The sequence below is a fragment of the Mustela nivalis genome, assembly GCF_964662115.1.
Source record: "Mustela nivalis genome assembly, chromosome: X".
Lineage (NCBI taxonomy): Eukaryota > Metazoa > Chordata > Mammalia > Carnivora > Mustelidae > Mustela > Mustela nivalis.
In genome coordinates, this window is record NC_139040.1 from 26166796 (window position 1) to 26191902 (window position 25107).

Genomic DNA, 25107 nt, shown 5'->3' on the forward strand with positions numbered 1-25107 from the left:
GTATTTTAGAGTAAGTTGCGACATAATGACCCATTATCTCTAAATATTCCTGAGAGTATTTTCTTTTTTAAGATTTTATTTATTCATTTGAGAGAGATACAGAGAGAAGGAGAGAGAGAGAACACAAGCAGGGGGAGAGGCAGAGGGAGAGGGAGAAGCAGACTCCCCACCGAGCTCGGAGTCGGACATGGGGCTGGATCCCAGGACCTGGACATCATAACCTCAGCGGAAGGCAGACGCTCAAAAATCTGAGCCACCCAGGCGCCCCTCCAGCCAGTATTTTCTTAAACAAGGACTTTCACATTAACCATAGCACAAATATAAAAATCAAGAAATTTACATTGATACCGTATTATTAATCTATAGATACTCAAATTTTGTCAGCTGTCCCAGTAATACCCTTTTTAGCAAAAGAAAAATGTTCTTTTTCTGGCTGGGGATCAGTTGTCATGTCTGTTTCTATTAATCCGGAGGAGTTCTTCAATGTCTTTGTCTTTAGTGACTTTGATGATTTTGAAGAGCGAAAGCCAGTAATTTTGTAGACTGTCCCTCTATGGGTTTGTTTGATGTTCCCTCGTGATTAAATTCAGGTTATGCGAATTTTGGTGTCATGATTGCTACAAAATTGGTTAGTGTTTTTCTTAGCACCTTATCAGTAGGCACATGATGTCCATTTCTGGGCGTGCTGATTTTCATCATAATTAGGACGGTGTCTGCCATGTTTTCCCACTGTAGTCTTTATTTCGCCTTTGAAATCTTAGTATCTTGTCGGGAGATGCTTTGAGACTCTGTAATGTAAACAAGTTGTTTCTTATGGTAATTGCGCCCCCTAGTTTTGTCTAAGGTTACAAAGACAGAGGCCGATTATAGTAGGGTGTCAGCACCGGTGGCTGCAAGTGTTTCCAAGGGTCAGTTTCTGCCTGTATCCCTTGTATTAGCATGTCTAGCACATAGTAAATAGCTGCTTCTTTTCTGATTATTTTCTTTTATCTCAGCAGTTAGTTGGGTGTATTGTAATTGATCTGCTCATGTTTTTCTTTCCCACAGACTGTGAGCTCCTTGAGGGTAGGCACAATGGCTTATTGCTTCTCTGTCGCCACTGTCTAGCACATACTAGGGGCTTCAAAAGTACATGTTCGAATTATTGGCCTGGAGTAGATACTACGGAAGAAGATAAGGGCTATGAGTCGGCCAGGGATGGCATTTTTCCTGTTCTAAAGGGAAGCTAGGGCAAAGGTAGTAGAGGGCGCGGCCGGCGTAGTTACTCTGCAAAGGAACCCATGGGTCTCAGCCACCTGGTTGGAGGCAATGCCTCGGGTTTCCGCGGGTGGGGAGGAAAGTGGGGCGGGAAATCGAAAACCGAACTCGCAGCTCCCGGCATTCCCCGTGGGCGGTGCTCCCCTTTGACCCCTCGCTCGCGTGCTACACATCCGGGCCTCTGCTACTAGTGAGGGGAAGATGGCGGCCGCAACTGTGGTGGTTCCCGTAGAGTGGATAAAGAACTGGGAGAAATCAGGGAGAGGCGAATTGTGAGTGTCCGGGCTGGAGGCGCGCTCACGGCCGGGCCGGGCTCGGGCGTCAGCCGTGCTCTCCCAAGTGGGGAGAGGTTGTGGGGGGAAGATGTGCCCCCTCCCCCATCCGGGCGGCGGGTGTGGAGGGTTGGTTAGGAGTTTCGAACTCGGGGAGGAGAGGTGCTGGTAACCGTCGCCGACCTCCTTCCTTCTCTGGCCTCTTTGAAATCCCCGTTGTCCTCCGTAGGCTGTCTTCTTTTAGTCTCCTAACAGAACTCCCGTTTCGCCCCTGCGGGGCTCCGCGCTCCCGCTCCGTCTCTTTTTGTCCCCCTCTTCGCTTGAGCTCACTTGGCTCCTTTCTCTTTACGGGGCCGCGCCGGTGGGGGGGGGGCGGTTCGTACTTTCCATCTCTCTGTCCCATTTCTTCACTCTGCACCCGTTCGACTCTGCAGTTTGGAGCCCGTAGCCTCCTTTGCCCGAAGTCGGAGGAGGGCAGACCGTCCCGACTCCCTCCCCTCTTCTCTGCCCGCCGCGGCGATGCCCAGGGCGTCGCGAAGAGCCCCTCTTGGCACCTCTCTTCCTCCCGGGGAGCGGTCTTTCGGATTGTCCCGGCCTCGCGCGGCGCCACTAGCCGTGGGAGAAGTGTAGCTCGATTGCCGCTTTTCCCGAAGACCTACCGGCATTTCTTTGCTCAGTCTTTTCACTTCAGAGCCATTTCGGGTTTGATTCAACTTTCGTCATTAAATGTTTCCTAAACCCCATTTTGTCCTGGGACTGCAACTAATTTTGGCAACTCTCCAAGGTTCTCGAGTACCTGGAATAACGCGTTTCCTTTAGTCATAAAACTTGTTTTTTTCCCCCGGTAATACAGAAAACATTAATTTGCCATACCCGCGGTTTCCTCGCCCAAAATTTCAGTTCGCGCTCTCTCGGAAAGAAAGAAATCGTTTAAGCAGTAAAACCCTAGATTCAAAAACAAATAATTTATTTTTAATTTCTTTCTCTGAATCGCTTTATTAGCTAAAGTTCAACAGTGTATGAGATTAACTCTCGTTAGCCTTTTTTGCGGTCGTCACCCCCCCCCCCCCACCCCCGTCAGTTGACGGTTGCTGGTGCGAGAGATAACGAATCTTTGGAACTTCGTTACTTCGAACGAAACCCGGGGAATGCGTTGCCCGATCTTGCGCGTGTAATATTGCCAGCCTGTATGGCCTCCTCCTCCTCCCCCCGCCTCCCCCGCTCGCCGCGCACTCGCACTGCTTTACGAAGTCTTAACTGTGTGAGCTCTAGAATTTTATTTCCTGGGTAAGCGGCGGTCTTAGCCACTTAACTAGCTGAGTGACCTTGGGTAAGTTCCTTAACCACTTTGACCGTTTCCCCTTGAGTAAATTGGGATTAATAAGTACTCTACTCAAAGGATTGTTGTGAAGACTAAATAATGACTGTAAAGCACTTGGCTTATAGTAAGTGCTCAAGTGATAGCTATTAAAAGTAATATTATTATTCCAATCTTTAGATATTTAAACTTCTCTGGACAGCTCTTGCTCTTAAAGTCTGTACCACTCAGGTTAGCAATTAATTGGTCTTTGACTCTTTCTCCTGCTTACTCTTGTAACGAATTGAGAGACCGTTGAAGAGTGGGGACTGTGTTTCATATTTATTTTGGTTAAACCCTCCCGCCCCTGCCCCCCCCCATACCCCTCGGTGCCCACGCCTCTCACCCCTTCTTCCTCTCCCCCTAGCTTTTCTAAGCATATGCTTAGAGTGAGTGCTTATTTGTTTATTAAGTGAGAAGTCTGTTCGATAAACATTTTTAACTGTTAAGAACATTTTCCAGATCCTTGTACATGCCATTTAACAAGTACCTATTAAGTTCCTTGTGTACAGGGAAGGCAGGATGGGAGGTTACCTAACCAAACCATCCTTTTCATCTATATTAGGTTAGGATAACCTCCCCACACTGATAAATCAGTTCATTGTTTTCTTTACCTACGTAGTTGTTTAGGGCTTGTCATCTTTGTAGATTGCTCAGCTTCCTCCTTCCAGCTGTTTTTGACAGTTTTACTATTATTACTTTCACCTTAGAATGAGGGGTATTAGGGCTAGGAGGTGAAATTCTGCTTGACTTCTTACCAATATTGGTTGGAGAAAAATAGTGATGTAGGAGGTTGAAATACCTTGTCAAAATGAGATTTTTGGATTCACTTTATGTATATTTGCATGATCCATGCTACCCATATTGTTCCTGAAGAGCTTTTTCAATATTGTTGCTAGGGCTTATTCATATGTAGTTACTCCATGGCTTGAGGAATGTAGTTTGAAATATCATAGATCCAAATCAGTGTAGTCATTTTTATAATTGTATTCTGTTATGTGAAGAGAGCATAAAGTATTAGTTGTATGCCATAATGAAATATTTTTCATTTGGTGACAGATACGTCACCATCCAGTACTTAGGCTTTATTTGCCTGACCTCTTTCCCCTCTTTCAAAACTTCTTGCATATAGTCTAACTTCAGAGTTCTTGTATCTAGCATTTTGATCTTTTTAGAATGGATGGTGTTGTAAATATATTACGAAAAATCCTTTGAGAACAGAGCCTCTTAAATAAAAACCAGCAACTAGAAATGTTAAAAACAAAGCTAACATGCCAACAAATTATTAGTGAATCCATTTATAGATTTAGCTTTTAGAATATGACCAATATTTAAAATAATATCTTGGGTGGATTTTCAGTTTTTAATGAGATAAATTAGCAGATGAGATTTAACTTGACTGAAAATTACCATTTTAAGAAAAATGAATGATGTATTTCATGAGGTTTTTAGTTCATTTCTTGTCTCTCACTTCTTACCAGTGTATTTTGGGAGTTGTAGTCAACCTCAGCCATATAGTGTTAAAGCAACACATGAGATATATGGGGCATTTAGTAACTTACAGAGGAGGCAGTGTCTTAATTGTGCCTCATGAAAAGCAACTGTATTAAGATGGAAAGTCTTGGCTTTGAAGAATAAGCTTTGTTTGGTAATTATGGGGACATGAAAAAACTATTTTTTTTGTCTAAATGGTCAGTCACATACCTAGCTAACCTATTTCCAGAGATACTGATTATGTTTTTAATGATAAATTATAGAACTTTTAAAGTGATCTCTCCCCACAGATACCAAAAGGACAAAGGACTACCAAAACATAATTATTAAGCATCTTTCTTAGTAACATTTAGATCTGTTCTTACAAGTTTCATATCTAAATGCAAACTTAAGAATTCTACCACATATGAAAGATAAGGATTTAATTACTTTAATTTTGGAATTGGAGTTTGTTTCTTGACAACTTCATATTAGCATAGGACTTGCCATGATTATGCTAATAAACTTGCATGTTACTGGTAGATCCAGTGTGAGTTTTGTTTTTAGTAGAAAACATTAACACAGTGAACTCAGCATTTCTATGTGTCACAAACATCCTTAATGGAGGATTTATGTTCCAAGGTTTTAATCTGAAGATGTTAGCCTCATGTCCATACTTGGTCTAATTTTGAAATATTTATATTTGTTGAATATTATCTGTTTGTCCGAAGAACTTAATTTAAAAATTTACATATCAATTAGAAGTTTCTGTTAGATCTCACCTTATAAGTTATTGGTAGTTATAATAAACTTTTAAAATTTAATTGCCAGATGTTTTGATTCTTTTTCTTCTGCTGCTACTAAATGATTTTAAGTCTTCCAGAACTTACCTAAGTGCACTTAGACATTCATTAAATGCTGTCTGACCTGAATTTTTTAGAGGGAGGTAGGAGGAGGGAGTTTATGGCAAATAACCATTCAAAGAGAGTTGTCTTGGTAGTTGAGTCTTTTTTTTTTTTCTTCATAAGATGCTCTGAATTCAGCTGAAGTTTTATCTGAAGCCTTTTCTTCATATTTTAGTTTTCGTTGGCATTTATTTTCTCATTTTGACCTGTATTCACAAATTAAGAATAAGTCTTGGTCCTTTTTCCTGGTAAGAGAAATGCATTTTTTCAAAAAAATGTTGTAGCAATATCAGGAGATTTTCTAGGCTATTGCTTTCTTTGTTAGAAAAATTAAATTATTCTCCAGTGGTTAAATATTAAGGTAGAGAGAGCGCTATTAATGTACTCATGTGCAGGAACCTTTGTTCTTCTTTTTTTTTTTTTTAACATTTCCTGTTCCCTTTCCTCCTCTTAAGTGAATATTTTCATTTTTATAAATAACATGTTTCAAGATAAAACTGCATGCCCAGTATTTCATTTTTGTGTTATATTTATGTTTTGATGATAGTATAGGTAGTACTTTGCTTCACCAAATTTAACCTTTTTTGGGGTTTTGCTTTTTTTTTTTTTAAAGATTTTATTTATTTATTTGACACAGAGAGATCACAAGTAGGCAGAGAGGCAGGCAGAGAGAGAGAGAGAGGAGGAAGCAGGCTCCCTGCTGAGCAGAGAGCCCGATGTGGGACTCGATCCCAGGACCCTGAGATCATGACCTGAGCCAAAGGCAGCGGCTTAACCCACTGAGCCACCCAGGCGCCTCTTGCTTTTAAAGAATTAATTGAAACACAGATTGACATCAGTGTTCCATATGTGAAGCCAACTTTGAGATGTTGCCCATAATCAAGTAGCTTAGGCTTGTGCTGTTTCCTTTTTTACTGGAAAATGGGTTCAAGTAAGGTGGAAACCTAAATACTCAAGAACTGTTCACAAAATACTTGAGTCCTTGGAAGAATTTAAGACATTTCAGTTTAAGGTTCACAGATCTTTGACGGAATGTAGATTATGTGTTTGTTCTCAGGGACCTGAGACAGCATCTCCATAATAGCACCAAATTGTTTTAAAAGTGGAAAAACCGGCAAACTCAATTATTTGGAAGTTATGAGAGGAATAAAATAATCATTTAGATTGAGGCAGAATATTTGATTATTTTTTAAGCCATATTAAAATGGGCAGCTGCTGGTGGTAGTTTTGTTTTTTTCCTCCTTTGTAATTCAGGATAGAGTACTAAAACTGTTTAAGTGGTATGGTAAGACAAGCAGCATTCAGAAACAGAATTTGTGTGTGTGTGTTTTAAAAGATTTTATTTACTTATTTGACAGCACAAGCGTGGGGAGCGGGAGCAGGAGAAGGAGAAGCGGGCTCCTTGCTGAGCAGAGGTGGGGTGGGGGTGGGGGAGCCCTATGCGAGACTCAGTGCTTGTGGAGCTCAATTTCAAGACCCTGGGATCATGACCTGAGAGAGAGGCAGACGTTTAACCGACTGAGGCACCCAGAATTGCTTAATTTTATTTTTTTAATTTTTATTTGAGAGAGAGAAAGAGAGAGAGAGAGAGCATGAGAAGAGGGAGGGTCAGAGAGAGGGTCAAAGGGAGAAGCAGAATCCCTGCCAAGCAGGGAGCCCAATGCGGGACTCCAGGATCATGACCTGAGCAGTCACTTAAGCAGCTGAGCCACCCAGGTGCCCCCAGAATTGTTTTTTTAAGGATATGATTGATCTTCTGTTAGTGAATTACTTAGGGAGAAGAGCTTGGACATATCTACTGATTGGAGAAAGTCTTAGCAATTGGTTTAGTTTCCTCCTATAACTAGGGAAGAACTCTTTTGTACTAGGGAAATAAAAGTATCTTATGCAGGTGAATTGCCTTATTGTAATAAACCATCCATGATTCCTTATACAATTTGAGCTAATCTTTGAGATGCTAATGAATAGTTCATGATGACGGTATCACCTACATTCCAATGAGTATGTTTGTGGCCTTGTGACTGACAGAATGGAATTATGTTTCAATTATTTCTTAAAATTATTTAACAATGGCTATACCATTAGATTAGGTGGGATGAGGTGGGAACACTGACATTCCCTCCTCTCCACTGGAATTACTGTGAAAGACATGCTTTAAGCTTATTAAAACAAATTGAAAATGAAGCTGTTGAAAATGTGAATAAGCAAATTTGTTCACCTTAAAAAGGAATAATTGACTTTGCTTTTTAGTAGCCTGGATACAAAGGGAAAGATGAGTTACTTGATTCCATTCCATTCTTCTGTCAAAAACCATTGTTTCCTACTACTACTTTCTAAAGGGAATTGAACCTTTGGGGACAGTGAGAACCACAAGGAATTGTTTTAATACTTTATAACAGATATGAAAGTGATCTTGATATACCTTTTTTTTTTTTTTTAAAGATTTTACTTATTTATGTGAGTGAGAGAGAGAATGAGAGAGCCCAAGCAGGGGAAGCTGCAGAGGGAGAGGGAGAAGCAGGGTTCTTGAACCCAGCATGGGGTTGGATCCCAGGACCTCAGGATCAGGACCTGAGCCAAAGGCAAGCACCTAACTGATAGAGCCACCCCGGCATCCCAACTTACTTACTTTCTTTCTTTTTTTTTTTTTTTTAAGATTTTCTTTCTTTATTTGACAGAGATCACAAGCAGGCAGAGAGGCGGTGGGGGGCGGTGGGGGGGGGAGCAGGCTGGATCCCAGGAGCTTGGAATCATGACCTGAGCAGAAGGCAGAGGCTTTAACCCACTGAGTCACCCAGGCGCCCCATCAGCTTTCTTAAATATTTACTCTTTAACAAAAAAGAGCTAGATGGTAGATATTTTTGGGTTACATTTTCTGATGCTAGTCTGAAGCAGATATTTCTGTGTTGCTTGTTGGAAGGAAGATTGATTTTGTTTTATATTTCAGATAAGTTTGTGGTAGGTTTAACATTTTGAGAAATTAAAAAGCTTAACCACTGTTTTTAACATATTGGAAGGCTTGTCTAGTTCTTCAGGAAAATAGTTGAAAGTACTTGGGGTCAAAGCCTTAAATCAGTTTATTTTACCGTTTATAATGTGTTCTCTGAAAATTCTTCACTTTGTTTTTTTAGTAGACGTTGGTTAAGAAACTAATAACTAAATGAGATTTTCAAACTATGCAGATTTAATTAGTCTCTATTGGCAAGGCCTTTTTAGTCTTTGAAGATAATTTTGTGAGACCTACATGTGAATTGTTGACCAAGAAAAGTTTACTTTATTGACTTTAACAGCCTTAACTCTGCTCATCATGATGATGGAGTATTGAAATAATCAAAAGACAGAGTGGCGAGCTGCAACAGCATAGATAATCTGCAAAGTAGATAATCTCTCTGTGGGTGATTGGAATGTGGCATATTTCACTTTAGGTGTGATATAGAGTGATATTCTAGAAGTCCTAAAAATTATTTTACTGACTATGGTTTTACTGACTATAGAAAACAATTGCTAGACATAAAGTAAAAAACACATATTCACTGGTTTTCTTTTTTGTTAGAGCCTTGTGCAACCTGTAATAAGAATATTTCTTCTTGTAAATTGTGCTATTAGTGTAAAACTTAAATGTAGAGCTTAAAGAATCAGTGTAATATGCATATCCATGTAACTCATACCCAGATCAAGACAATTGCCTTTCCAGATTGCACACTTTTTGGTTTTTCTCATCCTTGTTTTTATTTACAGTTTTAACTACCCTATAAGCTTCAGTTTGTTCTTGAATATCCTATAAGTGGAATCATAGAGGGTGTATTCTCTTGTATCTGGCTGCTTTTGCTCAACATTATGTCTTTAGGATCCATTGATATTTTTGCAAGTATTTGCCATTCTTTGATTTTCATAGTTACAAGATGCTCTGTTGCATAACTCTACCACAGTTTTTTAAAATTTCTTATGCTATTGATAAATAATTTTGCTGTTTTGAAATTTCAGCTATTACCAACAGCGCCAATAGAAACAAGTATCTTGGTGTACATAATAATGTGCTTTTATGGGATATATACTGAAGTGTAGAAAATTGCTGGGCTCTGGATTGTGACTAACTTTAACCTTCCTATAAACTGTGAAACCGTTTCAAAGTATACTTCCAACAGCAGGTGTATGAGAGTTCACGTTGTTTCACATCCTTGCTAATATTTAATATCATCAGACTTCAAAGATTTTATTTATTTGTCAGAGAGCACAAGCATGGGGAGTGCAAGCAGAGGGAGAAGCAGGAGCCTGCTGTGAGACTCAATCCCAGAACCCTGGGATCATGACCTGAGCAGAAGGGAGACACTTAACTGACTGAGCCACCCAGATGTCCCCATGGGCATTTTTTTTATGGTTACTGGCCATATGGATTTTTGATTTCTTGTGAAAGCCTTTATATTTTTTCTCCCATTTTTCTACTGGATTGTTTGCATTTCTTTCATTGATTTGTAGGAGTTCTTTATAGAGTCTGCATTTGTGTGCTTTGTGGGTCATACTGTATATGTGGCAGATATCTTTTGTTACTCTTTGGCTTGCATTTCCACTCTTAAAATGGTGATTTTTGATGAACAGAAGTTACTTATTTTAATGTCAAATTTATTGATATTTTGCTTTATCATTAGTAGTTTTTTTTGTGTGTTAAAGCAGTCTTTTTCCCATTCTAAGGCAAATGAACTTCTACTATGATCTTCTGGAGGAGTATTATTTTGCTTTTCATTTCTAAGCCTTACCTAAATGGAGTTGATTTTTATGTGTGCTATGAAGTAGGGTTTGTAGTGTATTGTTGTGGATGATGTATATGAAGAAAATCCAGCCTCACACAGATAAATAGTTGGCAAAAGGAGGAGAATTTTAATAGTCTTTTCAGATAATTGTAGTTTTTCTTCTTTGGTATCATGTCAAAATTTATTAAGTGGTAGTTTTTTTTTTTTTAAAGATTTTATTTATTTATTTGAGAGAGATCACAAGTAGGCAGAGAGGCAGGCAGAGGTGGGGGGAGGAGGAAGGTTCCCTGCTGAGCAGAGAGCCCCATGTAGGGCTTGATCCCAGGACCCTGAGATCATGACCTGAGCCAAAAGCAGAGGCTTAACCCTTTGAGCCACCCAGGCACCCCAAGTGGTAGTTTCTTAATGGCTTATTGCAAGGCTAAATCTGAAACCACATCAGTGAACTTTTTGTACTTTGTTGAATTAAAATGCATTTGTCTTTTACTTGAAATCTTTTACCCCTCCATTATTTTGCAACATCATGCATTGGTCAGTTGGAAAATACTGGTTCACTGAATGATGAGCTCTTCCAAATATTGACAACAGTACATTGTATTAAATTTAAAAAACCCCACATCATTAGTATCATTGCTGAACTAATCAGGAAAGTTTTTTTTTTTAAGATTTTATTTTTTTATTTGACAGAGATTACAAGTAGGCAGAGGGGGGGGGGAGCTGGCTCCCTGCTGAGCAGAGAGCCGGATATGGGGCTCTATCCCAGGGCCCTGGGATCATGACCTGAGCCGAAGGCAGAGGCTTTAACCCACTGAGCCACCCAGGCGCCCCGTAATCTGGAAAGTTTTTATGAAATGGAAACTAGTCAAGTCCGTGGTGGCAGCTATAAGTTTTTCAGTATTTGGATTTTTGTTTGAAACCTCACATTTTATCATTGGCAACAAATACGCTCAGTTGTTTTCCTTGAAGTGACTGGCTCAGTTGGTTCATTTTTGAGAAAACGCCTGCCAAAGACTTAAGTCTGAATAACTATTGTTTGTCAGTTGTTCTTTCAAGTAAAAATGGCATTTTGTGAAAAAGCAGCTAGTTCAGCTCACAATTTAAACAGTTGCTTAAGTGATTTTCCGGGAGACAACTATAATATTTTGGTGTGTGGCAGAAATGGCTTTATGTATACCTTCCATTTTGTCACATGTACCTTCCATTAATGTTTCACTAAAATACGTGTTCTTTAAAAAAAAAGACATGTTCTCAGGGCTCAGGATTTAATTAAGTTAATATTTTTAACTACTTCATCAAACACATTTCTTATTGTAGGTAAAAACATATAACAAGATCAGCCTTAACAAATTTTTAAGTGAATAGTACCCTATTGTTAAAGATAAGCACAATCTTGTACAATACATCTCTGGATCTTTTCCGTCTTGTTTTATACCCATTGACTAGCAGTTCCCCATTTCTCTTTCCCTCTGGTCCCTGGCCACTATTGAAATTGTACTTTTTGCTTCTATGAATATGACTCCCTTAGATAAACTTCATATAAGCAGAACCGTGCAGTATTTATGCTTCTGTGACTGACTTATTTCACTTTGCATACTGTCCTCAAGGCTCATCTGTGTTGTGGTGTATGACAGGAATTCTTCTTACATCTGAATAATAATCAGTGATATGTATATGCCACATTTCCTTTATACATTCATCTGTTGATGTACGTTTAGATTGTTCCTACCTTTTGAAAGCTATTGTGAATAATGCTGCAGTGAACATGAGAGTGCAAATACCTTTTTGAAATCCCGATTTCCACTCTTGTGAATAAATACCCAGAAATGGGATTGCTGGATTGTAGTTCTGTTTTTAATTTCTTGAGGAACTTCCATATGGTTTCCCATAGTTGCTGCACCATTTTACATTTCCACCAACAATTCACAAGTTTCTCCACTCTCCAGCACTTGTTACCTTGTTTTTTTTTTTTTAAGAATTAATTTTTTTTTTAAATATTTTATTTATTTATTTATTTGAGAGACAGAGAGAGCATGAGAGGCAAGAAGGTCAGAGGGAGAAGCAGACTCCCCATGGAGCTGGGAGCCTGATGCGGGACTCAATCCCGGGACTCCGGGACCATGACCTGAGCCAAAGGCGGTTGCTTAACCAACTGAGCCACCCAGGTGCCCCTAAGAATTAATTTTTTTTACAGCAGTTTTAGGTTAACCAAAAAATAGAGAGGAATGTACAGAGATTTCCCATTTACCCCTTGCCCCACGCATACATAGCTATCTCCTTTATTTTCAACATTCCCCACCGGAGTGGTACCTTTGTTAAAATTGATGACTCTGTGTTGACACATCATAAGCACCCAAAGTTCATAGTTTACTTTTGGCTTCACTCAGAATGTTATGTATTCTTTGGGTTTGTATAAATGTGTACTGATATGTATCCTCTATTAGAGTATCAGAGTATTTCCCTGGCCCTCAGTATCCTCTTTGTTGTTTGCTCATCTCTCTGGCTACTCCCAGCCCCTGGCAACCACTGATCTTTTTACTCTCTCCATAGTCCATACTCTCTCCATCTTTTTACTCTGCCCATAGTTTTGCCTTTTCCAAAATGTCCTAAGTTGGAAATATATACGGTATAGCCTTTTCAGATTGGTTTCTTTCACTTAGTAATAATGTATTTAAGGTTCCCCCATGTCTTTTCATGGCTTGATTGCTCATTTCTGTTCAGTACTGAATAATTGCATAGTATAGATGTACCAGTTTATCCATTCACCTACTGAAGTACATTTTGGTTGCTTCCACATTTTGGCAATTATGGATAAAGCTGCTGTAAACATCTGTGCATAGGTTTTTGTGTGGACATAAGTTTTCACTTCTTTTGGGTAAATACCGGGGAGTGAGATTGCTGTATCATAAGGTTAGAGTATCTTTAGTTTTATAAGAAACCACCAAACTGCTCTAATATGGCTGTACCATTTTTCATTTCCACCTGTAATGTTGAGAGTTCTGTTGTGCCACATCCTTAATAGCATTCGGTGTTGGCGGTGTTCCAGATTTTGGCTGTTCTTATAGGTATGTAGTGGTATCTTGTTGTTTTAATTTGCATTTCTCTGATGACATACAATGTAAGGCATCTTTTCATGTGCTTATTTTGTCATCTATATATTTTTGGTGAGATGGCTGTTAAGGTCTTTTGCCCATTTTTTTTTTTAAAGATTTTATTTATTTATTTGACAGAGAGAAATCACAAGTACACTGAGAGGCAGGCAGAGAGAGAGAGAGAAGGAAGCAGGCTCCCTGCTGAGCAGAGAGCCCGATGCGGGACTCGATCCCAGGACCCTGAGATCATGACCTGAGCCGAAGGCAGCGGCTTAACCCACTGAGCCACCCAGGCGCCCCGTCTTTTGCCCATTTTTAAATCGCTTAACCGACTGAGCCACCTAGGTGTCCCCTTCCTATTTTTTTTCTTTAAAGATTTTATTTATTTATTTATTTGACAGAGAGAGAGAGATCACAAGTAGGCAGAGAGGCAGGCAGAGAGAGAAGGAAGCAGGCTCCCTGCTGAGCAGAGAGCCCAATGCGGGACTTGATTCCAGGACCCTGAGATCATGACCGGAGCCGAAGGCAGCGGCTTAACCCACTGAGCCACCCAGGCACCCCCCTTTTCCTATTTTTTAATTGGCTTGTTTTTTTGTTGTTGAATTATAGATGTTCCCCTTATCAGTTATATGGTTTGCAAATATTTTCTTCAATTCCATAGGTTGCCTTTTCATCCTCATTGTTTCCTTTGGTATGCATAAAATTTTTAGCTTGATATCCTACTTGGCTGTTTTTTTTTTTTCTTTTTGTCATATCCAAGAAATCATTGCCATGGTGTGCCTGGGTGGCTCAGTTGGTTAAGTGACTGCCTTGGGCTCAGGTCATCATCCTGGAGTCCCCAGATCAAGTCCTGCATTGGGTTCCCTGCTCAGCAGGGAGTCTGCTTCTCCCTCTGTTTTCCTCCTGTGTTTTCCCCTAGGAATTGCATAGTTTTGGATCTTAAACTTACGCACTTAATCCATTTTGAGTTGGTTTTTATATGATGTAAGATAAGTGTCCGGTTTCATTCTTTGCATGTGATTATCCATAAATGCTCTTTATTTTTCAGTTCAGTTATTACAGTCTTTTATTTTTCTTTAAGTAGGCTCCATGCCCAATATAGGGCTTAAACTCATGACTCTGAGATCAAGAGTTTCATGGTCTACTAACTGAACCAGCCAGGGGCCCTACTTATTACATTCTTTAGCTCTCCAAATTTGTTTAGTTCCTTTTAAATATTTTCTGTCCTTTCATTGAAAATCTCATTTTATTCATGCATCATTTTCCTGAGCTCATTGAGCATCTTTATGATGGTTATTTTAAATTCTTTGTCAGGTAACTCATGTATCTCTAATTCTTGAGGGTCAGTTTTTGGAGACTCATTTTGTTCCTTTTATTGGGCCATCTTCCTTGTTTCTTTACGTTCTTTTAAATTTTTTGTTTGTATGATTGTATTTGAAAAAACACTCCTTTATCCCAGTCTTTGTGAACTGCTGCTTAGTACAGGGAAAAGCCTTTACCAATGAGCCTGGCTGTAGATTTTGGGACCTTCTCAAACCTTTTCTCTGGATGTGTCTTGGACTTAATGTGTGTAGATTCCACATTGAAGGAGTTTTCCAGTTGTCTTTTTTCAGAAGCTTGTACTCTTAGTATCCTTTGGTGTTCATCTGTTGTACTGTGGGTCCTATGAAGTAGCAGCATACCACTCAGCTCGTTTTTGTTCTTGGTGGCCCCTAGGCAGCTTGAGTAGGCTGGGTGCTGTCACTGCCCTAGGTCAAACTAAACATAAATCAGTCCTTCAGGCAGTCCCCCCAAAAGCCGGAATGTTGGATACTCTTTTCTCCCCCGAGGGAGAGGTTGCTGAGCTGCATTGGTTTTTGTTTTCTGTACTGTGGATTCTCTGAATCTGCAGCTTGCCACCCAGCTTTTTTTTTGTTGTCAGCAGGCCTCAGGCACCCTAGGGTATACAAGGTCCCATCTGTTCTACAAGATGTTCAGGAAAGAAACTAGTTCCTCAGGCAGCCCCTACCCCAAGTCAGAATGTTGGTTGTGAAGTACTGTCTTCTCTTTCTATCCACAGGGGGAATTTGGGAGCTGGGGTTGTTTTTTTTTTCCCCAATCAGGTGGTGCTGAAAGGGTGACATGAATTTTTCTGCTGGCTTTGATGCAGTTGGTTTACTGCTCACCTAGGGTGCAGGAGCCTCTTAACTGGTCTCTGAATTTCTCATGAAGGGAATTGGTATGTGTATTGTTGTTGAGTTGGTGTTTCTTTGGGAGGAAGGAAAACCTGGGGCTTCCTGTTCTGCCATCTTGCTGATGCCACTCCCATCAAGTTCAAGTACCTTCTTAAGTGAAACTGGCTTTTGTTTTGTGAATGGTCATGAAAAATAAAATAACTTGGTGACATCTTACATGGGACTGGCTTTATTCTTTTCTTTGATTTCTTTTTTTTTTAATTGATTTAAGAGAGAGAGAGCATGCACTTGTGGGTTGGGGGAGATGCAGAGGGGGAGAATCCCAAGCAGACTCTCCATTGACCGGAGAGTCCAGTGTGGGGGCTCCATCTCGGGACCCATGAGATCATGACGTGAGCTGAAATCAAGAATCTAATGCTCAACCAACTGAACCACCCAGGTCTCCCTCTTTCGATATTTCTTGATCACAAAGAATCAATGAAGCAGTTTGAGGCAAGAGCCTTGATAATGTTAAGGTGCCTCCAGACTTTCCTTCCTTTTCTTTTGAACTGTTAATACAGGGGCACCTGGGTGGCTCAGTTGGTTAAGCGTCCGACTCTTGATTTTGGTGCCCGTTGTGATCTCTCAGGGTTGTGTGATTGAGTCCTGTGTGACGCTTCAAGCTGGGTGTGGAGGCTGCTGAGGATTCTCTCTCTCTTCCCTCTGCCCCTTCCCCTTCTAAGAAAAAAAGAAAGGAACTTTTAGTGTAAATGTTAATACTGCAAAAAGGGAAATGAAGTGTTAATATTATTATTAATACGGTTTTGACCTTGCAGAATTCTAGAAAGTTTCTTGGGCATCAGGGGTTTGTGAACCACACTATTAGAACTGCTACTTTAAGGGTGCCTGGATGGCTCAGTTGGTTAAGTTACCTGCTCTCTGCTTAGGTCATGATCCCAGGGTCCTGGGATCAAGCCCTGTATCGGGCTCCCTGCTCAATGGGGAGCCTGCTTCTCCTTCACCCTCTGCTGCTCCCCCTGGTGTGTTCTCTAACTTACTTTGTCAAATAAGTAAATAAATAAATAAAATCTTAAAAAGAACTGCTACTTTACAAAATTATAATGGTTCCTTTCTATTCCTATTTTTACGTCTTTTAAAAAAAATAGTGAATGGTTGTTGAATTTTGTCAAATGTCTTATGTATCTGTTGAACTTGTGTAATTTTTAAAAGCCAGTTTAATGTGAATTAACTTGAATGAACTTCGTGTGTTTGGGATAAACCCACATAAGTCTTGATGTATTTCAATAATATTTTTCCATTTATCTATATATTTAATACTGCACATGTTTAAATATAAGCCACTGTTATTATTAACAGTTAATATTCAAGTTCATTCAAAAAAAAGTCTCATGAGAATATAGGATACTAATGAAATCATCAATCAGCTTTGGTGGTTCTCAACTGCTGGCCAATCTTGTTTCACCTATAACCCCACCCATTTTCCCATTCTCATTTTATCTGTGAATATTTTAGTACTATCTTTTAAAGATCCATTTTTTTAAAAGATTTTATTTATTTATTTGACAGACAGAGATCACAAGTAGGTAGAGAGGCAGGCAGAGAGAGAGGGGGAAGCAGGCTCCCTGCTGAGCAGAGAGACTGATGCAGGACTCTATCCCAGGACCCTGAGATCATGACCTGAGCCGAAGGCAGAGGCTCAACCCACTGAGCAACCCAGGCGCTCCTAAAGATACATTTTTATAAAATTTATAAAATCATTTTTTGATCATTTATTTGAGAGAGAGCATGAGAGAGAGAGAGAGAGTGAGCGCTGGGGGGGGGAGGGGCAGAGGGGGAGAGAGAGAGAGAAACTCAAGCCCACTTTTTTTTTTTCTTAAGATTTTATTTATTTATTTGACAGACAGAGATCACAAGTAGGCAGAGAGGCAGGCAGAGAGAGAGAGAGAGGAGGAAGCAGGCTCCCTGCAGAGCAGAGAGCCCGATGTAGGGCTGGATCCCAGGACCCTGGGATCATGACCTGAGCTGAAGGCAGAGGCTTTAACCCACTGAGCCACCCAGATGCCCCTCAAGTCCACTTCTTGATGAGCGCAAAGCGCATGTGGGGCTTGATCTCATGGCCTTGAGATCAGACCTGAGCCAAAACCAAGAGTCAGATGCTTTAACTGAATGTGCCACCCAGGCACCCCCCCAAAGTTTATAAGATCTTTATAAAATATTCCAGTTGATTCAGAAATACTAAATTTTTTAAAAAAGATTTTATTTACTTGAAAGAGAGAGAGAGCATGAGAGGGGAAAGGGTTAGAGGGAGAAGCAGACTCCCCGCTAAGCAGGGAGCCTGACGCAGGACTTGATCCCAGGACTCCAGGATCATGACCTGAGCAGAAGGAAGTCACTTAACCAACTGAGCCTCCCAGGCACCCTGATTCAGAAATACTAATTAAAAAAAAATACTTGTTTAAAACAGGATCCAAACACTGTGATTGATGTATCTCTGAAGGCTTTTTTACCCTGAGGATTCCCCAGCATCTTTAATTTGTCCTTGCAGTGTATTTTTTTTTTTAGATTTTATCTATTTGATATATATAGAGAGAGTACAGGCAGGAGGAGCAGCAGGCAGTGTGATAGGGAGAAGCAGACTTGGCAGGGAGTCTGATGTGGGGCTTGATCCCAGGATCCTAAGACCATGACCTGAGCCAAAGGAAGGCACTTAACTAACCTAGCCACCCAGGCACCTCTTGCAGTGTTTTTGTTGAAGAGACTGGGTCATTGTACAGTTTCCCACAGTTCAAATTTAGGTTCATGGCTTTTTTTTTCCCTTAAAGACAACTTCATAGGTGGGTGGTGTATTCTCTCATCATGATCAGAACACACAAAATGTTTCAATGTCTCTTCTTGTGATGTAAACAGCTATTGATAGATGCTTAGATCCTTTAATTTATTAGGGATCTTTGAATGATGATGTTCTTCTGTCGTTCTTTATTATCTGAAATGCTTCAGTACAGTGTCATTTCTTATCAGTTACTGGTTCGTATGTGAAAGGCAGAATAAGTGCTTGATTTTTATTCATTTCCAGTTTTCAAAAATAATGATTGATTTACTAGCATCTTCGAGTTCTGACCAATTAGGGTTTTTAGGTTTGTTTTATTCTTATTATAAACTAATAGATTTAAACACATCTGATAGGTTTCCAAATATTTTTAGTTGATATAATTTGCTCTCTAAGGGTCATCTATATTAGAATATGAAATGAATACAGATTATTTCTGTTTTATTCTAGTTTGCATTTGTGCCGGATCCTCAGTGAAAATAAAAGCCATGATAGTTCAACTTACAGAGGTAAGACTTGTAAAAGTATCATAGCTATTATTTTTGGCTTGGTGAAAATTAATAGATGTTCTGTTTTCTGTTAAATTGTTATGAATGAAAAACGAAAGATAGGAGATAGTTCACATTGTATAAAGCCTTTATGAGATTATAATTAGGATTAAAACTATAGTTATAGTAAGACTATATATTTCTGTGTATAGATGTTTGATCTGCATAATAGTTACATATCGCTTGGCTTTTATCCTTGTGACATGGTATATTTGGCCAAATATCAGCAGTTGCTAGCTGTATTAAAAATTACAAAGGCTAGCTATCAGTCATAAACAGAAGAGAAGAGCTAACATGGGAAAACTATTCTGATCTTGTTTGCATTAGGAAATTTCCAGAAACTGAGGTGGTGTTTTTACTAAAGCTGGTTATGTTTAGGTAGTATCTGGGGATCTTATTAAAGGCAGTTGTCATGGAAAACATTAAAAGCAAAGGAGTTGTTTACTGCATATCACAAGTATGATTTATTCAGATATAATTAAACAGGATATAAATTTTAATTTTAAAGACTTTCACTGTGTAGCATTTATTAATTTAAAATTAGGCATTTGTATTTAGAAAAGGAGGGGCAAAAAGAATTATGTCTAGTAAGTTTAAAGCGTATTCATTTGCAGCTTTCACTGAGGGTAGAACCAATAACAGTTTTTTTTAGTCTGGAAAAAATAATTTATAACCAGTAGTCTATTTTAAATAAAATTCATTATAGTTATTTAAATTATGCCTTTGTGAATAGAAGATTAAAAACCTTTTTTTTTAAAGATTTTATTTATGTATTTGACAGACAGAGATCACAAGTAGGCAGAGAGGCAGGCAGTAGGGGGAAAGCAGGCTCCCTGCTGAGCAGAGAGTCTGATGTGGGGCTCCATCCTAGGATCCTGAGATCATGACCTGAGTCAAAGGCAGAGGCCCAACCCACCCAGCCACCCAGGTGCCCCTAAAAACGTTTTTCTATAGATAAATTTACTTTTGTTTTATCAAAAATTAAATATTATCTTAATACGAGAGTGTATACTTTAAAGAACATTTGAATTTTTGAGTGGAAAGCACTTTTTAACAAATGAACCTTTTTGTTTTTTTGTCATTTGGGTAAGACCTGTGTTAACATTACTAGCTTGCACCCCCAATTATTTTCCAGTTCAGCCTGCTTATAAAGTTGCATGATCTTTCATAAAGATTTCTGAGGTTGCTATAATGCCTTTAAAAAAAAAAAAAGATTTTATTTATTTATTTGACAGAGAGAGACACAGCAAGAGAGGAAACACAAGCAGGGGGAGTGGGAGAGGGAGAAGCAGGCTTCCTGCTGAGCGGGGAGCCTGATGTGGGGCTCGATCCCAGGACCCTGGGATCATGCCCTGAGCTCAAGGTAGGCGCTTAAGGACTGAGCCACCCAGGTGCCCTGTAATGCCTTTTCTTTGAATAAGTCAGTTGACTGCCAGAATTTGTAAGAAAGTAAAGAAAGACTCCTTTCCTAAAAGCACTTGGTTACTTAACTTTTTTCCTTCTCTATGTTTAAAACAAGTTTATAACTTCTCAGTTAATTTTGATCTTGTCTGTGATTGAAATCTTATCTGGGTAAAATAAGAGAAAGAATTTTCAAAAAACTGAAATAATGTAACACAGGATGATTACTCTTCAGTTTTAAAAGGGACTGCATGGATCTTTAATAACTACCAGATTATTGTTAATTTGCATGGTTGTTCTGATTCATGTATGAAACCAAAAGTAGTTATGAGTATGGCCTCATTGACTGAATTGCTGATGCTATCTTTTACCTGCCCTTGCCTACTTTCACAATACGTACATTCTTTGGCTGATAGCTGTCAACAGTCAAGCTGTGGTCTAAGAACTTCATTTGGTAGTCCATGCAGAAAACTAGGAATGTCATTTCTTCAGAATTTTCCTTCGTTCTGTCTCAGGGGGATTGAGTTTGGGCAGTGCTCAGACTCAAAGCCCTTTCCCTTTCTGCCCCTGCCTTCTCAGTATCCTTTGCTCACACTACTTCTTTTTTATAAATCCCTTCCCCCCAGTAAAATGATATTGTAATGGTGGCTGGTAAACATGAGTAGTCCTGATAAAACCAAGAACTAGTGTCTTCCGTGTTGAAATCCCACAAAGAATCTCTAAGAATCTCTAGAAGTCCCTTTTACTTGTGGCTGTCCTTAAAACTACTTTTTCTGAGGGGTGCCTGGCTGGCTTAGTTGGAAGAGCATGCAGCTCTTATTCTGCAGGTCCTGAGTTTGAGCCCCATTCTTGGTGTGGAGAATACTAAAAATAAACAAAGGAAAAACCCTTCTTTTTCTGAAATGTTAGCATTATGATAAAGTCTTTTATTTATTTCTGTCTATAATTATAAGGCTTGTTAAATTTTCCTCCATGTTGTAAATGTAATGTTTTTCAACTGTAGTATAGATTTTACAGGATTTTGGGGGGTTAGCCTTGGTAATCTTAAAATACCACTTCTTGTTTCAGTGGCTAAAATACAATAGATGTTCCGAACTGTTTAAATGGGCATTTGAAAACATACGAATTGGGGACTGCCTTTGCTGTTTTGTGGATGACATTATGATTGTTTTCGTGTCATTTAGTGTCAGCAAAATGACCTGGGCTATTTGTTCTCTATTTTAATCTCCTTCTCTGATTAAGATTAGAATTTCCTCAGCTCCTATGAGCCCATATTCTTCTGGGAATTTAGTTTATGTTGTTTAGCTGTTTTGTCCTTCTAAGAGCGATTGTTTTTCCTTAAACTTAGTTATCTGGATAACTTTAATTTTATTTATTTATTTTAGAGGTAGCACACACTCCGGGATAGGGGTAGAGAGAGGGAAAGAAGCAGACTCCCCACTGAGTGTGGAGCCTGATGTGGGCCTTAATTCCATGGGCCTGAGATCATGACCTGAGCCAAAATTGAATCAGACGCTTAACCCACGGAGCTGCCCAGGCACTCCTAGTTTTAAAATTTTTTTTAAGATTTTATTTATTTGTCAGAGAGAGAGAGAGCACAAGCAGGGAGAGTGGTAGGCAGAGGCAGAGAGAGACGCAGGCTCTCTGCTGGAGAAGGAGCCTGATGCAGAACTCAATCCCAGGACACCTGGATCACGACCTGAGCCAAAGGCAGCGGCTTAACCGACTGAGCCACCCAGGTGTCCCTTAGTTTTTAATTTTTGAAAAGATTTTATTTTTAATTAATCTCTAAACCTAATGTGGGCTCGGACCCACAACCCCGAGATCAAGAGTTGTATGTTCTGCTGACCGAGCCAGCCAGGTGTCCCTGGATAACTTTTAAAAACAAGTGCCTATTTGTTATAAAAGTATTATATTAATGGAAATTGAAAGCATGAAATCAACTTCCTATTTCTACCATATTACCAGATAGAAAAGTTTTTCTTTGCATTTTAGCTTTTATATAGTTCATAATAAGTATAATGAAGGCATATTTATGAAAAAGGTATAGAATATGTTTAATAATGAATTCTTCATAAGAAATTAAAATACTCTGGCTATATTTCTTTTTAAAATTTTTTTATTTTAAAGATTTTTACTTATTTGAGAGAGGCAGTGAGAGAGAGAGAGAGCAAGCACACAGGTTGGGAGAGGGAGAGGCAGACTCCGCATTGAGCAGGGAGTTGGACATGGTGATTGATCTGGGATCATGATCTAAGCTGAAGGCAGGTGCTTAACTATTGGGCCACCCAGGCTCCCTCTGGCTATATTTCTTTTCTTTCTTTTTTTTTAAAGATTTTATTTATTTATTTGACAGAGAGATCACAAGTAGGCAGAGAGGCCCGCAGAGAAAGAGGGGAAGCAGGATCCCTGCTGGGCGGAGAGCCAGATGCAGATGTGGGATGTGGTTGTGGGGCTGGATCCCAGGACTCTGAGATCAGGACCTGAGCCTAAGGCAGAGGCTTAACCCACTGAGCCACCCAGGCGCCCTCTGGCTGTATTTCTTTAGCAGATAATTTAGTGGACAAATTTATTTCATTGTAAAATAATTGTAAATTAATAACAATGAGGTTGTTTAAACGGTTGATAAAAGTTTTGATTTCTACCCTGTTCCTTTTTTATGACAAGTAATCAAACTAAGGGAGAAGATTTGTATTTTTAAATTTTTTAATTTGTATTTTTTGAAAAAGATTTTATTTATTCATTTGATAGAAAGGGAGACAGAGAGGGAACACAAGCAGGGGGAGTGGGAGTGGGAAAGGGAGGAGCCGGCCTCCTGAGGAGGAGGAGCCCGATGTGGGGCTCCATTCCAGGACCCTGGGACCATGACTTGAGCTGAAGGCAGATGCTCAACAACTGAGCCACCCAGGTGCCCCTGGGAGAAGATTTTTAAATATTTTATTTAAAAAAAAGATTTTATTTATTTATTTGACAGACAGAGATCACAAGTAGTCAGAGAGGCAGGCAGAAAGAGAGGGGGGAAGCAGGCTCCCCGCTGAGCAGAGAGCCCGATGCGGGACTCAATCCCAGGATCCTGAGATCATGACCTGAGCCGAAGGCAGAGGCTTAACCCACTAAGCCACCCAGGCGCCCCAAATATTTGGTGTTTTACTTGCTATTTTTCCCTGAAAGAGTAAATTCCCTTCAGAAGGATAAATTGACTTTATTTTACAGCTGTTTTTAGAGCTACTTGTTTTTTCTACCTTTTTTAAAAAATTTAATTTATTTATTTGATAGAGACCACAAGTGGGCAGAGAGGCAGGCAGAGACAGAGAGGGGGAAGCAGGCTCCCCGCCAAGCAGAGAGCCCAATGCGGGGCTCGATCCCAGGACCCTGGGATCATGACCCGAGCCCAAGGCAGAGGCTTTAACCCACTGAGCCACCCAGGTGCCCCTCTACCTTTTTTTAAATTAAATGTAGGTGACACATAATAAATTAGTTTCAGGTGTACAACATAGTAATTCATCAACTCCTTACCTATACATTATGCTATGCTCACCACAAGCATAGCTACCATCTGTCACCATACAATTGTTCTACTTTCAATGAGAGGAAGGAGGTAAAGTTTTCAATATATAGAACTTAAGAAAAATATGGCCGGAAGGAGGCATTCACATGACCATTAGCCACCCCCCATTCCTTCTCCAGGGAAGGAAGCTATGATAATTGTGAATGAGACTATTTGTGGTTGACAGTTCTCACAGAACTGCCATTTTCTTTTGTATGTATGTATGTAATTATTTTAGTTGGAATTCTTGTGGAACTAGAGAAAAGATCTAGATTTGGGGAGAATTCTCTGAGAGTAGGATATGGATAAAACTTGATTTTTTTTTAAGATTTTATTTATTTATCAGAGAGATAGAGGGAGAGAGCGAGCACAGGCAGACAGAATGGCAGGCAGAGGCAGAGGGAGAAGCAGGCTCCCTGCTGAGCAAGGAGCTCGATGTGGGACGCGATCCCAGGACGCTGGGATCATGACCTGAGCCAAAGGCAGCTGCTTAACCAACTGAGCCACCCAGGCGTCCCTGGATAAAACTTGATTTTATGTTGACTGGTATTCTTTACCCGTTGTCAATGTAGCACTGAGATTAAATTGACTATAATCTGAATATATTGAGGAAAACTCTGTGAAATTTGCTGGTGAGAGAAATGGTTACACTAGTTTATATCCACCTGCTGGAATTCCATGCAGTCATTGAAAATAATTTTGGAGACTTTGGTAGCATGATAAAATACTTCAAAAAGTGTTTAGGGGGGAATCAGAGTACCAAGTGATGTGCACTGTGATTGCAAATATGTAAAATATGTAAATACATTGAAAAAGATTGGAAGGGAATGTTTAAGCAATAGTTACAGTAGTAGAGTCAAGGTTAACTATTTTCTACTTTTAGTGTTGTGTTTTTGTGAAAGTAAAAGGGAAAAAAATCTGCTAGAGGAAAGCACTAAAAGTATATTTTTCTTATTATTTTTGATATAATTTCGAGAAGTAGGAAATAATAGAGGTCTTCCCTCAGAAGTACCCACCTTTTATGTTTAAGAGATTGTATTCTTATACTCTTTCTTTTATGTTCAACAGATTTCCAGCAGGCTCTTTATGAGTTATCTTACCATGTCATTAAAGGAAATCTAAAGCATGAACAAGCATCTAATGTTCTTAATGACATTAGCGTAAGTATATACACACACACACACAAAGACACACACGTTTTTAAAATTTAATAATTATTACATTTTTTTTTTGCCTTTGATACAAAGATCCATAGAGTATATAATTTGCATTTCATTTTGTTCAAAATTATAGTAGTAAATGTTTTAAGGCAATATTGGTAAGCTGTTGTTGCTAGGATGAAATAAAGATATTCTAATCTTTTTGTCTGGTTGTGAGTAAAGCAGAAAATGTTAGGTAAGCTGAGAGGGCAAAAAAACAAAAACAAAAAACAACCAACCATGCCTTGTAACCAAATCACGATATACTTAATTAAAAATGCTACTATAAAAATAATTTGACTAGAATTTT

The 25107-nt window shown here is 39.4% G+C and overlaps 1 protein-coding gene across 14 annotated transcripts in view; it reads left to right on the forward strand.

Moving 5' to 3' along the window:
* The first annotated feature begins 1419 nt into the window (after nucleotides 1-1419).
* THOC2 (THO complex subunit 2) overlaps nucleotides 1420-25107 on the forward strand; it is a 115671-nt gene continuing 91983 nt past the window's right edge. For 13 of the 14 annotated variants that reach the window (XR_014307148.1, XM_082717256.1, XM_082717252.1 and 10 more), the window contains exons 1-3: nucleotides 1420-1529; nucleotides 18553-18611; nucleotides 24667-24758. Coding sequence is in view for 13 of the 14 variants with exons in the window: in XM_082717256.1 (XP_082573382.1) it covers nucleotides 1459-1529; nucleotides 18553-18611; nucleotides 24667-24758 (222 nt within the window). In the remaining variant the exon portion in view is untranslated. The remainder of the gene's footprint in view (nucleotides 1530-18552; nucleotides 18612-24666; nucleotides 24759-25107) is intronic. The other variant, XM_082717259.1, reaches the window with a different exon arrangement.